At 33.8% G+C, this 16,647-nt stretch overlaps 1 protein-coding gene across 1 annotated transcript in view; it reads right to left on the bottom strand.

The window, feature by feature from the left end:
• Window positions 1–1,072: 1,072 nt before the first annotated feature.
• The window catches only part of eIF5B (eukaryotic translation initiation factor 5B), a 41,992-nt gene continuing 26,417 nt past the window's right edge, over window positions 1,073–16,647 (bottom strand). Inside the window, exons 15-20 of the mRNA XM_089237908.1 lie at window positions 14,405–14,536; window positions 10,789–10,920; window positions 6,324–6,400; window positions 5,708–6,011; window positions 4,091–4,252; window positions 1,073–1,627 (exon numbers count right to left, since the gene is read on the bottom strand). Of these exons, the coding sequence (XP_089094034.1) occupies window positions 1,520–1,627; window positions 4,091–4,252; window positions 5,708–6,011; window positions 6,324–6,400; window positions 10,789–10,920; window positions 14,405–14,536 (915 nt within the window). The 3' untranslated portion in view covers window positions 1,073–1,519. The remainder of the gene's footprint in view (window positions 1,628–4,090; window positions 4,253–5,707; window positions 6,012–6,323; window positions 6,401–10,788; window positions 10,921–14,404; window positions 14,537–16,647) is intronic.

Raw genomic sequence — 16,647 nt, 5'->3', positions numbered from 1 at the left:
TGACGTCCAGGGTTGCTGGATTTTCAAATTCATTCTTGGCCTCCATTGGTTACAGAGATATATTCTTAGATATTTTTTTTGAGTGACCCATACTAATTTTGCTGGATTTTTTTATATTTCTATGCATATTTAAATGAGTAGAATCGAATCGGTGGTAATTTTTTTCAAAACTTTGCAAAGGCATCACCTTGGGACCCTTTCCTTGTCAATGAATATTGAATTGGACATGGAATATTTTTTGTTGGGCTCAGAAAAGACAGGGCAACAACTTTCTGATTAGAAATTAGAGGTGGGGGCATATAAAAATTTAGATTTTTTATTTTACAACATTTTTTATTCTCAAAACTTCTATAAAAGTGTCATCTAATGGTTAACCACTTGCATTGCAACCATGCATTGTAGAAAGGAAAGTATATGCTAAAGATATATGTTATCACACTCCTAAAGGTTTTGCACAACAGTTCTAAATCACTGTTCATGAAAAAGCATACAAAATTTTTGATTATATTGCAGGCCACAGTTTTACAACCCCTTACACACATTTATATTCTTCCTTCTTCCATCGCTATTTTTCTCAAACATCGATGATCTGGTAAAGTGAATGGCATTTGATTTTGAAATTATAAGTGATATCCCGACCTACATCAGTAATTTGTTCCAAGGCTAATAACGTGTCATCATAAATTTCTCCACTGATATATTTTAACAATATAATAGCTAATTGGGTCTCAAAGTTCAATGTGGCCATTTCTACCAATGCAGAATCCCTTGTGTGAAAAATCGGGGCGCCAAAATTACAGGAATTTGTCCTGTAAATTACAATCCCCTTATTCTTTCTCATCTATTCGTTTCTTTGATGTCACTTTCACTGACATTTCTCTTTTAAAAAACGTGCCGTTCAAGCTTTGCTTAAAATGTTTAAATGAAAAAAAATATATTATGAGATTGCACAATATGCAGGGCTACTGCATGCAGCAGTAAATCAGGCATTACTATATACAAAAAAGAATAGTGAAAATGTGTAATATAATTCCAAATTACACCCTTCGCCATTATCAAATAAGCAAATAAAGAATAGGTACCAGCTCTTTAATTCATCATGAACACTGGGTCATGCCAAGAATTCAAGCAATAAAAATAGTTTCGAAACCTAACAATTCAAGTTCAACGAGAGTTTGTAGATTTCTGAGCAATATCAAACAAAGACAAGCCATATTTCCCGTACATGCAAACACATACACAGTGTAAAACTAAAATCTTTATAGAAAATATAAGCTGATAATATGGAGGACACATGTAGATTTTACGTTTACGAGTATGTTTACATGCAACATCTTGCAAGTCTTGAAGTTTGATATTTTCCTCTCGAATTATATAAATACGCTTTCTCATTGGTGTCTCAAAAACATCATGGATTTTGTTCAAAGTACATCTGCAATTCATTGATCAAAAACCATGTTATACGATTAAAATTTCGAACAATTTATTAAGATTTGTTGTATCGCTATAAATTCAATGATCACATTATCTGAAATGTCTTTTTCAGTTCAACCATGAGCTGCCAGTCGGTTTTTGTTAAATCATCTCTGAAATAGTCTTTGCATGCGTCGATGGATTGCCGAGAGATCTGAAAAAACAAGATAAATATTATACAGATCATGTCAACAGATATCAGCATCATTTTTTAAAATGCATAGCTAATTACAAAAGAATGTAGGCTTTTGTGACTGGTTTCATAAGAAAAAGTCTCCAAGCAGAACAGAGCCATCTTAAGACATCCTAGGCCTCCGGGCAATATGCTTTTTCTGAGGCCTGTAAATTCCTGGCTATCATATCTGCTGATCAATTTGCGTGGCTAAGATCAGAAATCTCAACCATATTTCACTATCATGAGGTCCCAGACTGTGCATTAAGATGGCACTGAGGCAGAATTAACGCTAGAACGACGGAAGTGGTCATTTTGATTGCAAAGCTACTTTAACATGCAATTACGCTCAAATAATTTATTTCAGGTTGTTGAAATTTCATAATCCTTTTCAGGCTCTTAAATTCCTAAAATATAACAGCTCTAGGTTTCTTAGTTTAGTGGGGAAATGAAGATTTACCTAGAATAACACTAGCAGACATTTTTATCGCTATAGAAATATTTAACTAACACAATTGCAAAATATGCTGAAATGAAGTCTTTTATAATGTGAACATTAATATTGAAGGAACAGATGTTCTATCATGGTATTTGCTTTCCTCCAGTGCCCATTTTGTACCATTCATTTCAGCGTTTCTATGGATTTTCCATTTTTACTGCATTACATTTGCTGCTACAATGTTGCACGATGAAAATCTTTATTTTTCATGATTCTGCCAATGAACAGAGTTCCAGTCTGGGGACAGAGACAATTCTTATCATTTTTGTTTCTTCATACTATAAATTCACTACAGGAGATGGGCGCACTTAAGATCCAAGCCTAGAGGCCCTGTTGGGTGATGTAGGGAGCCACTGTTTTACCTATTTACCAAGCTTTCGACTAAGCAAAAAAATAATTTAACAGTTGGTAAGTAGAGAAAATCTAGGTGTCTCTTGAGTACCATGCACACACAAAATTGAAATTGCAGACAAAGGAAATTTCTGCCAGAAATTATAAAATTTTATTGCTCCACCATTGAGTGTCATTGATGAGCATCATCGAGAAAAGGATTCAGTGCACAGCATAAAAAAGTTGCCTTACAGATTTATTTTACGTTGCTCAGGATTTGGCAGATATTCATGGTTTTTTTTTCATTTTGCACATGCCATCTCTGCAACTTTCTCAAGCGTATTATACTTCAAACCTTGTCAGTGAACTGCCAAGTGAAAATGAAGCCACAAATTACAAGAGCTCAGAAAATCATAAACCTTTTTTTATGTAATAAAACAGGATCAGACCTTGTCATAACAAGCCCTTTTATCCAAAATTCCAAAAAACCTGTACATGCACACGAATTTATTGCAAAAAATAAATTAAATGAGACTGAATAGACACATTTAAGAAGTTTCTGTGAATAAAAATTTATGTTGATTTTTTTCCCATTCTAGTCAAAATTACCAATATCTGCCGTTCTAGTGTTAAGCCAGATATTCCTTCTGTAAGGTCTTAGTGGGCGAAGTGATCTTCCAGGTTTCAGTTGTAACTGGTTAAACTGAGGAAATCAATTTGTCCCTACTGATGATGACTATCATATACGTAATGTATCTTCAATTCTGCCTGGACTACAGAGTGGAAACTTTCTAATGAGATTATGTTCAGAACTTACAAATTATGCAACTACCAAGTCTCCTAGATTTTTACTCCATCATCGGACTGCAGAAAAATTCTTATACCTCCCAAATTCTGACAGTGATCGCGAAAGATCCCAATTTTTAAGTAGGGAAAGCTGTTTCCAAAGAATTTATCCTAAAAAAGAATGCTGCTTTTGTTCTTTCCATGAAAATGATGTCACAAGTGTAATGTAAATTGTCACCATTGCATCGAATTGTGCCAAATGTTTCATTTTGGTAGTGAAGAAGCAAAATAATCTGATCTAATAGGACTCTTCGAGGCTGTCCATTCATTTGTGAAACAGTGCACACCATCCCAAAATGGTCTCTCTGGGGGGTTAGCGGTGATGCTTGTCTGTACCTAATAGAACCATAGGTAGGGTTGAAACTAGCAGGAGAGGAAAGGAGGTAACTGTCCTGGGTGGCAAATTTTAGGTGGAAACAATAACAGTTTTAAAATTGTCAAATTTTACAGTAGTGGGGACAGCAAAATCGTTTTTGCCCACCCTTCATGAAAATCCCTGTTACTTTCCTGCCATGCCTCGTTTTTGGGCTAGATGGTGATTTTTTTGTTGTTGGTGTACTTCCATTTATGAGTGGTAATGATAGGTAATTTGACAGTTTTGTTTAATGGTTATTGGTGATTGCAGGTCTCATTTAATTTGAAAGCTTATTAAAACTGCACAAAATCTGTTCAACACACTCTGCTTTAATATCAGTTGTCAAGAAATACCAAATACAATTTTGATTCTCACGTTTAGAAAGATAAAATAGATATGGCTTCAAATTCCTCACCTTGCTTGTCAATATATCGGTGTGATCGAAATGCCTCCCATACATCTTGGGAGCATCACCTCCAACAGGCTCAATTTTGATGCACACTTCCTGGCCCTTACGAGCACTTTCCATTGCCTTGTGATTCACTTCGATAGTAGATACCGTTCCTATTTCTAAAAACTGCAGAAAATAAAAAAACAAATACACTTTTTTTCTGACATCTGTGATGAACTTTGGATATATCGAAATCATTCAAAACACATACAAAAACAAGAATATGTACACGCAATTTTTTTTTGTGAGAATAGTTCAGTTGTCTCGGTGTGCATGCTGATCTTTTTTCTTTTTTGGACACTAAATATACTAGGCTTGAAATTTTTTTCTTTGTAGATTGTTTGTAGTACAATCAAAAGACCAGCCAATCTGAAAACATGGTGGAAGTTACATTTTTCATGTGAAAGAAATATAAAACCAACAGAAATTAATTAGAGAATGAGTTAAACTAAACTGACTCCCAAACAGTATGTCTGTTTTAAATGCTGCAAGCTATTTTAGAGATATAGTATCAGGAGCGTACGCATGATCAACCTTTTGAAGGGGCACACTGGGTTTGGGGGGAGGCAGCACAACAAATTCCTTTGAGAGAAATTTTCACTTACTGACATTCAAAAAGCCTTTTAAATTAACAGAAATTTATTAAGATAATACAGTAAAACCTTTTCTAATGGCCACATTTCTTAGGAGCTAAATGCATCTGATAGACTCAACGTTTCAAATATCCTCTGAACAACTTTCTGAACTACGGCCACTTTGGAGAGAGTCAGAAAACAATATGCATATAGTTATGAGAAAAATAGAATACAAATGCTAGATGGGTATATTGAAGGCAATGGAGAGGAAAAAAGGACCACTTAAGTAATCTGTAAATGTTCTGCGGGCCACTTATGAGTTTGAAAAATGTGCTGCAGACAACTTAATTGAAGTGTGAATGTGCTGGGTCAAGTGATCTGAGAAGGTGCTGCTTTAGTTCATCCTTACAAAATTAAGTTTGAGCTCACAGGCCACAATGATGCTGAGAACCACATTTCGCACGCACATAATGGATTAAGCATGTATGATCTAGTTGATCGTGAGTGGGAATAACAAACTATTTGGGGAGTTTTGCTGGTAAACCGTTCTGTTTCATATCAGTTTTTCTCACCAAGTCATTTCTGATGTGTTCTAGCTCAGTACTACAAGCTTTTAGGATGCCAAAATATTGCTGTCAATTAACAGGGCCGTAACTAGATGCTTGGTTAGCCAGGGTAAACACATTTTGGCACCCCTTGTAATGTTAAAGGAGAGTTTAACAACAGGCGAAATTCGTACCCCCTCCCCCCCCACCCGGTCTGGTGAGACCTACCTAATTTCCCCTCTAGTTGTGGCCCTGTTGGTTAATAAATTATTACATTACAGCATAAATGTTATTATATATTCTAATATAATAAATTATGTATCCATTCCAGAATGGATTGATAGTAAATAGAAAATTTTGTAATAATTTGCATATGACAGTAAAAAAATGTATAAATTTGAGGAGATTCAGTGCAAGTGATGATTTAAGAAGAAAACATAAATGTTATATGCATTACTCACTTCTTTAGATGGTACACAAAGAGGAGTGCCTTCTTTTACAACACCAGCTTCAACAATCACTCCAACAACTATCGGATCTCTCGAGTTGAAAATAAATTGAGGAAGAATGCGCAGCTTGCATGGGAAAACAGCTATATGTTTAAACTCGTCCTTCTTTTTGTTTTTCAGCTCTTCTCTGTACTCCATGAACTTGTCGAAAAGATGATAAATAATGTCAGCTTGGAATACCTTCACACCAAGACTATCTGCCAACTCTTGAGCATCTCTTTCAACTTTAACATCAAACGCAAGGATGACAGCATACCTAAAAAACATTTTTTTTTTTTGTATTTTATCCTTTAAATTTAACTCACAATTCAATGAAGCGTAAAATAGGCACGACACAGCATTTATTTCTTTTCTAAAAAAATCTTTCTGGTAACAGTTTTTAAAAGAAATTTTCAAGCATTTGGAACCAATATAATGATCATTTAGAAAAAAATTTCAAATAAGCAAATATTTATTTCTACAATAATAAAATAGAAGATCATTTGAAAAGGAAAGTGTTTGATGCAACACCCACACAGATGCAACATTTGTTCAAAGATATACATGGTAACGCTAGAATATTACTTACTGACTGTCGTGCTCCAACATTATTGATGCTTTCATGACGTCTTTTTTTACAACTGGTCCTATTCTTATACCCGAATACTGAAAAAAAAAAGGGGGGGGGGAAACTTGAATAACTTTTATTATTCAACAAGAGCTGAAATTTCCCATAATAGAGGGTAATATAGCTTCAGAAGTTCGTTTTTAGCTCTTGCGGATATTTCAATAACTACTGCCCTTGTGTTCAATAAAACCCTGTTTATCTGATAACTTATTTTCCTGACTTTAAGGTATTTTATTTAAATCATAAAATTTTTCTTATTTCTTTTTCAATTTTGCTAAAAAAAATTTGTAATCCGGAATAATGCCATGTCATAAAATTTTAGAACTTGGACGGTAAGTTAAATACACAAAGCATTCAATTTTATTTCAATGTGTTTTTTTAATTCTTTAATGAAAATTAGATGTAGCTCAGTGTGTAAAAACTTAAAACATATGAACTTTTACCAACAGCTGATTCACAGCTAATTGCTAATAGTTTTTTCACTGACTTCTACCAAATGTTTGCATATTTCTCTCTACTATTGCCAAATATTTTACATTTTTAACTTTCCAAGCTGCTATGAACACTGAAAGGAAACTTATGATTAATTTCTCGTTGAGTTCAGCCAATTAGTTGTTGTTAAAAAAAAACCATGTAATGAACACAATCAAAATATACATGAATACTTCACAATTCTATTTACATTTAACGCATCTAAATTAGCAAGAAATTATAACTTAAAAGCTTCAGTATAGTGTAAATGTACATACTCAATGCCATATTTCTAATAAATCGAGATTAACAGAGATGCCAATGTACTTTAATTTACTTGGTTCCCTTTTGAGTGAAAGTGGGTCTCTCGCGAAAAAAATTATCGTGAAAAAAAGTATGCCCCCTTCCCATAATTCACTGATATCTCTATGAATTTTTTTTCCAGCATGCCCCCTCACCTGCTTATATCTTTTTGTTGAGAGAAAGCAGCGGGCCATGTTCTAGGTAGGATAAGGAGGTATCTCTGTAAATCAAATGATTCATTTCTAAAAACATGTTCTACCCAAAAAGATTCATTTATTTTCACTGTCTACTAGTAGGAAAAGCTTACAAAGAAGCCCATTAATGAGAATTTAACATATGGAATGTAGCACAAATAATAAATCTAAACCAAATATACAGTTGATCCCGTAAATAACATTCCCATTTAGAACATTTTTCCACTTAGTACAACTGATTTTCATGATTTCAACTTTAAGTAATTCTTATTAAGGTTTCCCGTTTAAAGTGTTTTCCTGCTTACAAAGTTTTTTTTTATGACAGTTTTTTGAAAAGTGTTATAAGCAGGATCCACTGTAATTAAAAGTTAGAGGCACACATTTATATATTTATTAATAAATCAATCTATAAATTCCCTTTTGATTGATTTTTCATTTCTTTAAAAAAATCTTAGCTCTTTCAATAATATCTTCTGATTTAAATTTAAAAAAGCAAATGAGATTTTCTCTCTCTCTCTCTCTCTCAGTACACACTCTCAGTACACACTCTCTCAGACACTTATCTTCTGATTCTCTCTATTCATACAAGCAAGGATTTCATACCAATGATTGCAAAGCGATTTCCTGGTAGAATGATTTTATTTTCCCTCCCTGTTGGTCCACCATTCTGATCTGTCGCCATTTAACTGCCACATATTTTCACACCTGAATATGGGAGCTATGTCAGATTTGTGTTGGTGAAACCAAAGTGAGTTTATGTGTGTGTGTGCCCAGCATTCAGTGTGTTTTGTGTTCAGTAGGTGGTGCCATCCATCTATCTAGGGCTGCAACTAGATACTTTCCCAAATGGGGCAAGCACACATTTTGGCACCCAGTGTAATATAGAAGAAGCAGTTATAAAGGGTGAATTCGAAGCCCCCTCTAGTCCAGAGCCTGGGGGGGGGGGACTTAACCCACCTGCTCTCCCCTTACCCTACTTGTGGACCTGAATCTATCCTCCAAATTGGTTTTTCATGGATTTGAAATTTAATGTACACATATTTGTGTTGTAGGTCTGTGTGATTTTGTGGCGACCAGAGCTTTTTTCAAAGGAATAGCCAACTCAAAATTAGAAAATCATATTTTTAGCCGATTACCACTACACAATTGCGGGTTCCAAACTTGGATTTTCACCAAAGGCAAAATCAGGGGTATGGAGTCCCCCACCCCAAGAAAATGAAAAATTAGAAATATTTTTGTATAAAATTAAAATACTGGAGAAAATACAGTCTTTTATACTATGTTAATTTAAAATTCTTTTTGAGCATTAATGATTCACAATTTCTGTGGAAGAAATCCTTCTGCCCCTCCTAAAGCCGATTTTGCGTACACACCAGTGATTTTCAGCTAGATGACAAAACTGTGAATATTCAAGGTAGAGTTTTTACAGATTCACTTTTTTTTTTTGAACAATCTCATTAAATGTTTCACACTTTGAACGGGCATTCCAAATCCTTTACGATTTTTCAAAAATGTGCATTGGCAATCTTGTAAGAACAAATCAAATTTATGCTGTATAGATTGCTGTCTTTGAATGCCGGCAGATAGCCGTGAAAGTATGTAATTTTCGATATATAACCGGAGGGGAGAAAATCCACAGGGGAGTAAAAACTCAGAAATTCTGTTTGAAAATTCTGTACACGGCCCCTCATTAAGGGAAACGAAATATCTTCAACAACCCGCGTGTATATCAATACAATACAGTACAGAAGCGGTTCTCAACCGGTGCTCTGTGTGCACTTCCCAGGGGCTCCGCGGTGACTCAAGGAAAATAAAATAACTAAGTAAAGACAGATAAATGAAAAAAACAGGCCTAAGGGGCTCCGCCATAAAAATTATATACAAAAAGGACTCCTCGATTCAAATAGAGCTCCAATATAAAAATTATGTACTGAAAAGGGCTCCGCGAGTCAAAAAAGGTTTAGAACCGCTGCAGTACAGTATACGAATACAGTATCACTTTTTCAAGGTCGCTTGCAATTGTGATAAGACTGTGAAAAGAAAAAAAATGGAAAAACAGTTGGGAAGGTTTTCCTCTCTACTTTTTCAATCTTGGAACTAGGAAAGAACATGTCCCGGAGGACACGGGAACCAAATTTTTAATGAGTCCTTTCCCGAAATTTTGGGTATTTGACGCATCAATGGCATCTCTAATTAAGGTAGCAATGAAAACATAAAACTATAACTGCATAGCTGCCAACTTTGAAGAATGAGAATTAGGGGATACTTTCGCAGTGATTTAAAAAAACAAAGTAGGTATTTTTCATTTATGTGAGCAAAATTGTAGGGATTTTCCATTTATGAAAATAAAATTTTAGGGATTTTACATTAATAAAAATAGGTTTACCAGTTTTGAAAACTGAGAAAAGAGGATGCCTGCATGCACATCCTTGATTACATCATTTTTCTCAGTCATCACAACAGATGGTGTCACTATACTGACAAAAAAAATCATCACAATTTTTTCCCACTAAAACAGAACCGCTGAAAAGAGAAAAAAATAAACCACAATTTATCTCCCTTCACTTATAATGAACTGTTCCTACTGGCTCAGTAGATTATATTTTTCTTTTGGGAGCTTTAATTTTTTGCTGGGGGCAATTTCTAAATCACTATAGAAAGCAACATTGAGTGTTTTTGGAATCTTATTTATTTTTGAATGGAAGAGGTAATACTCCACTCCCTCCCACTACTTCAGTTTATGGCAATAGATGTTGGTGAGCAAACAAGGCATTCTTAAAATGGATGTTGTGGTTTTCTTCTTCCAGAGCTGTTTTTCAAATTGTCTTTTTTCATATTATACAGGAGCAAGCTGGGCTATGGTTACAATAGTATCTACCCTATTTTGAGGCAACTTGGGCTCTTGTATTCTCGGAATTTAGAGGGTGATTGGTCAAAGCATGGGAAAAAAACAACAAAATGAATACACATGCATGCGGAGGAGGATGCTTGAAATTATATCAAAATGGAGGATGTCTGATAACCCGAAATGAAAATAAAAGTGTACGGATTTTTTCCCCTTTGGAAAAACACGACATTGCCAATTAGTGAAATCACAGACCATCCCAAAACGGTGGGATAAATCACTTGTCATTACTACACTCAAAATCAAAATTGTGGCAACAAGAAAAGACTCCAGGAGGCAGAACATAAAGGTGGTCAAAAGAATTGGCCAATTGATTTTTCAAGAATTACTTGAAATCTATAACTAAAAATTCCTTTACATGAAGGTTCCAAGTGTATTTTGGTCAATCTTTTTTTTTTTTTTTTTGCACATAATTTAATGCAGGTGAATATGGCATAAAGAATTATTATTAGATGTATAACAAATTATACTTATATACATTAGATTGATAAATTAGTATTAAATAATAATAAATTAATGTGTGCTGCAATATCAACTGCAATTTCCAACATACTGGAATTTTTGATGAACGCAAAAACTCAAGAAGAGCCTCAAGGGAACCAAGGGTAGAGGCTTGCACATATACACCTCGTTCTGCAAGTTTGATGCTACTCATCGCTTCTCGAAATGATGAACTAATTTCATCCTAGAAAAATAAAAGAGAAAGAAATGCTATAGATATCTTCATAGGTTTCAGGAGAAACTATTTACAAAATGTTAATGGAATTGTATCGAAATGAAACACTGCAAGTACTATTTTAGAACAAATGTATTGATGTGCTTATGTTAATAATTTTTGAATACAGTGAAAGTCTGTAATAATGAGTATGGCTTATAATGATAATCTTGCTATTACAAGTGATTTGCAAATGATTGTCAAAAAGAGCTAATAATTAATGTTACAGGTACAAAAATTATTTGTTTATAGCGAGCTGCTATTTAGGAAACTTTCATTATAAAATAAACAAAATTCTCAAAAACACCAGTTTTTCTTTTCTCATCTCTGTTAGAATCAAAGGATGGGTTAAAGTGAAACCTTGCTGCAATGATACTTGATACATAGCTGCCAACTTTTGAAAATGAAAATTTGGGAGATTTTCGCGTGAACCCGTATTTCATGCTAAAACCACTCCCTAATAAATACGAAAGGGATTTTTCCAAATAGAATAGGGATTTTACACACATAAAAGTTTAAGAGTAGGGAATAAAATCCCTACTGAAAAACTAGTCAAATTAAAATAGGAATTTTACACACATGGAAATTAAACCCTTGGGAATAAAATCCCTATGCAAAAAACAAGTGAAATTGGAAGCCAAAACTTCAAAATGGTGATCTAAAAAAATAAATAAATATTGTGTTCAATCAGAAACGCTGTGAACAAACATTCTGCGCGAACCACCCGAAAATCATCGGAAGATGAAGGGAAAAAAGCGTCAATTTTTGAAGAACACTGACTTTTTGTGTGTTCTTGATGGGTTTTTTTTTTTTAAATTTCACATGAGTGATGATGGCAGTCTTTCCATGACCAATGTTTATGTCCGTAACACAACTTGTACAAAAAGGAAAAGTCGGCCCTTCTCTGGAACGTGTGATAAAAGGAAATGCATTGGAATTAGTATCTTTAAAATTGTTTAAATATGTTTTGCTTATCAGTATTCATGTTTTGTTATATCGCACATATGTAACTTCAACAAAAGAAAATTTGACCATATGCACGTCACTATAATTTTCAATTATTACCCAGGACTATTGGCTGCTAAGCTATTTCCCTTCACGATAAGACAAACAACTTTCTTGTTACCATCAGAGGGGTTGTAAAACTTCCTTAAAAAGGGAATTTCCCCATTTACGACGTTTGACGTCATTTCGAAAGGAGAAGAAAAAAAAGAGGCTTCATCATCAAGCTTATATTATAATATAATCTCGATGGGCTTCATGCCCCACAAGAAATTCCTTAGGGATTGTTTTCATAAGTGGGGATTTTTTTAAATGAAGTAGAGAATTTTTAGGGACAATTAGGGATTTTTTGTGATTTTTGTAAAAATTCGGGAGGTTTAAGAACTTTTTGGGAGATCGTGGGATGAAGCTAAAATTCGGGAGACTTGGCAGCTATGTCGATATAACAATAAATCCCCCTACAGTCATAATCCTCTCAATACAATGATATCCTTTCCTACAATAAATTCTCATAAAAATAGTCTTTGAGGAGATTTCATAACTGCTACAATATTTTTTATATTTTGTTCAAAATTTTGATTTGATATATTTTCAAATTCTTCACCAGGTCTTGTTCTTTCGAGGATGTTTAGTAACATCGACATTTTGCACTATCTGATCTCTTAAAGTGTTAATGAAGTTGCTGTGAAGCTACTTTACTACTTTACAGGGTGAAACAACTAACTGAATTTTATTTAAATCAACTGTTCAATTAAATAGTTTGCCGTGAATAAATACCTACAAATGCATTTTACGTGGTATCAACAATGCTAATTCAGAAGAGATTCCAACGACAATATAAATTTGGTGGTGGTGATGTTAACCCTCAACATAATAACCTCTCCACAACGATATTTTCTCTTGGTCCGCAGTGTATCGTTGTATCAAGGTTTCACTTATTCCACATGCTCCTTGTGAAGATTGGGGGCATTTATAGCAAAAAGTGGATACAGAAAAGTCACATCTATACACTGCAAAACAGATATATAATAATACCCAAGGAATCAGACAAATGTATCATTATAAAGTTATCGTCATATAAATTAAATGCAATATATTAACATTTTGAAAAATGCATCAGGACCATGGAGCAATGTAGTTGCATTGGCAATTGTAGTTATAAAGAGTATTGTTACATAGGATATTTTCACAGTATATCCGTATACATAGATATGATTATGCACCGTTGTATTTTTACAAGATATTTTTGATTTGCAAAACTGCATTGAAAACACAAATGACTGGCAAATCTTTTAAATTTTTTCAGCCAAAATATGTATTATGCAGGGTATTCATCTTCACATAATTTTTTTTTCCAGAATTTTATTCTAAACTTTATACAGTCAGACCGCTTATCCAAACTTGGATATTAAGAATTTTTATATATAGCAAAGTTTTTCATATTGCATCTCTTAATGCTATTTGTTCCCAAGAATCCAAAATTAAAAACCACCTTCTGTGCATATTTGAACATCTTTAGGTAGATTTGAGTGCTGGTTGTGGTAGAGTCATTATGTACGAGTTAATTTTGAGAATGTAAAAGTGCAAAACACTATTATAACCATTGCTTTGAAAATTGCAGCTATAGGCTGGTTGATAGCCAAAAATTGAGGGGAAAACAAGTGAGGCATTAAAAAAGATTCGAGGTTCAACATAGTTATCAATGACTTGGAACAAAGACAAATTGAAGAGAAAGTTCTTGGATGGTTTAAGAAGAGATTCATATAAGATATTGATATTGAGAGATATTGATGTGGAAGCACTTCTTTTTGAATGGTCTAAAAAAGTCAGGCGAAAATATGTCACAGTGACCCAGCTCTTGCTAAAAAAGACAAAAAAAAAGTGACAGATATTTTCTTTGAATTACTGTAAGATTTAAATTAAATTTTAACTTTTTTTTCCTAAATACATTAGTTTAATCTTTATTTTAAGAATATACTTAAAATATTGAAAAATGCTTATCGTGTATGCAAATTTTGCACAATTTGCTTGAACAAATCATTTTCAAAACTGGTATGGATATATATCAACAGTTACGTGAAACGAATAGTTTCACTGTTTTTTTCCGACTTTGCTATAAGCGAGTCTCACTGTAAAATAAATCACTTGCCAGGAGGCATTTTCTCTTTGAAGAAATATCAAAAAATCCCATGAAAGTTCAACTTTAAGTGCTACCCACTGATAAAAGCCCCCCCCCCCCCAAGTTCATATTCACCTCTCGAAACTTACACAATCTTTTAAGTCAAGGTTTAACTCGCTTAAATTTGAGGGGAAAAAAATTCTACAGAGAGAAAAGAAAATCACATTTGTGAATGCAGGGGCTGAAAGGGATATAGAAGTTATAGATGCTTAAAATTTGCAAGAAGACATAATATATAGATTATAATTGATTATTGAAACACAAATTTCATACCTTCAAAATAGATACTTCATCAGGATGTTGTGCCACTAGTAACTGGAGACCAGCAATTGCTTTATCTAAATCTTTTCCAGTAAGTTTTACACCCTGAGCACCTTCAACCTCTTTATACTCTTGATACGGACTCTATATATGTGTATGGCACCAAACTTAATTGATATAATGTTAGACAAAAAGCAAACATGAAAAAAAAACTTTTCATACAGATATACAGAAAAAACCAGTTATCAATGTCAGATGGAAAAAGAATAAAAACCTGAGCAAACAGGCAATTTGACATGATTTGTGTGTAGGCAATCAAAAACAAAAATACTGATGACAATTTTTGGACCCTAGTTATCTGAGCTAATGTGAACCAAACCTGTCTCAGATAATCTAGACCTTACAGAATTTTTATGTTAAATAAAAAAAGCTATAAAATAGTGGAAATTTATGTTCACAAAAAGTTATTTTTAATTACTGTATAATACAAATAAAATGATACACTAAGCATAACATTAAAATTACATGGAGTACTGTAATATATTGACGATTTACAACATAATCAAAGACTGTTTTTACAGAGAGTACTTTGAAAACAATAGACTTTCGATGTCTTCTGTCATCGAGCACTCTTAAATGATTCGAGGAGCATGAAGGTGCTCATGAATAACAGGTTTAAGTTGTTTTTCTAGGCTTGTCTCTTGCAAAGTTAAATTCTTCTCACTGCCCCCCTTTTCAAAGAAAAAAAAATTACGGTCACTTCCCTGATTAAGCCACCTCAGTATTAAGTACCTCAGATATTTGGAGGTCCTATCATATTTCTCAATCAATCATGCTTGATAGGCAAATATTTTGCCTATGGTATCAAATATTTTGATGGTAGGGACAAAGATGATTTTGGCTTTCTTGATGGTATAAAGGAAACAAATTTTAAAAGAAATTTGGAAACGAAAATTAAAAAAATATTTAGCTTCCTTTGTTTTCTTTATGCATAAATTTCAAAAATTGCAGCATCAATTCTAAATCTTACCCATACACAAATGAAAAACATTACAAATATTGGAGAAAAAAAAATTACAAAATTACAAGCAAGATATTCTGAACAGGGTTGGTAGGTTTTTGACACCCGACAGTTTTTGACTGTTTAAACTGTCACATCAAAAAGCTGGGGGGTGACCCTCCCCCATCCAAATGATGGGCCTGTGCTGCCTTAACACGTGGGCACAGCCCGGGGGGGGGGGAAGAGGAGTTTCAAAAGAAGATGGGGCATCATAAAAATTATATCTGGTAAAAAAATTTTAGGAGTAACCACGTGAATTTGCCAAGTAGAGCCTCAGAAAAAAACACATGGCTCAAGGGTCCATGATACTCTTAAGACATCCCTGGGTAAGCACCTCTCTCTAGGAATTTTCAAAATACGGTCTATTTCCACAACATGTACCTAAGCAAGTAGGGAGTATAGGTAGTTCTATAGGGATGTTCCTCGATTTTCCCCCTTGTTTGGAATGTCTGTAATTTGGGTCACCTACACGCACATCTGTGTGGGAGTATTTGGAGAAAATCATTCCCTGAAACAAACAACAATTCATGTTGTTTGTCTCTAGTTTTGCCTATAGTTTGTCTTTTGCCTCTTGGAACTGCAGCTTTCGCCCTTTCATGTCCATGAAACTACTCAAAATCCTATGTGACAATACTTTAAGTAATAAACAATAATCTAATATAAAAATAAATCCAACATATATGTACTGAGAGGCATATTTATTGAGGAAACAGACATTTTATTGCGAAAATTTTTTCCATTAAAATCCCTCCAAACAAATGAAATTATACTAAAAAATAATATAATTTTATTGTCATTTCAAAATTATATCAATTTAAATAAAGAAATTGTGTATTTACCTGTGAGTTTAAATTCTGTAGCAATTTCACTAATACAACAGAAACTACTTTAGTTATTTCTTTGTAATGATTTTTATTTACTTTTCACAAATTTCCATTTTTCCTATCCCGGTTAACAAGATAGTACCAGAAGATAAAAACTATAGACTGTGTTGTTTTTACTCAGTTTCCCGGGCTTTGAATATTTTTTTTAGTAGCACCATGTGAGGGAGAATGGGCAACTCGACTCATTCAAGTCAATGCAACTCTGAAGTTGAGGCAACTCGAGTTCAATTTTAGTTTCTCCGTGTGAGGGCCTCATTCAAAACTATGCAGTAACGTAGTTTTTGGTATGGAATAGAATCTTGTGCAGAGTG

This window comes from Pholcus phalangioides, unplaced genomic scaffold (assembly GCF_987345545.1).
Source record: "Pholcus phalangioides strain wild (caught in Gottingen) unplaced genomic scaffold, Ppha-v1.0 ptg000010l_1, whole genome shotgun sequence".
Taxonomy (NCBI): Eukaryota; Metazoa; Arthropoda; class Arachnida; order Araneae; family Pholcidae; genus Pholcus; species Pholcus phalangioides.
This window is presented reverse-complemented; position numbering and strand designations above follow the sequence as displayed.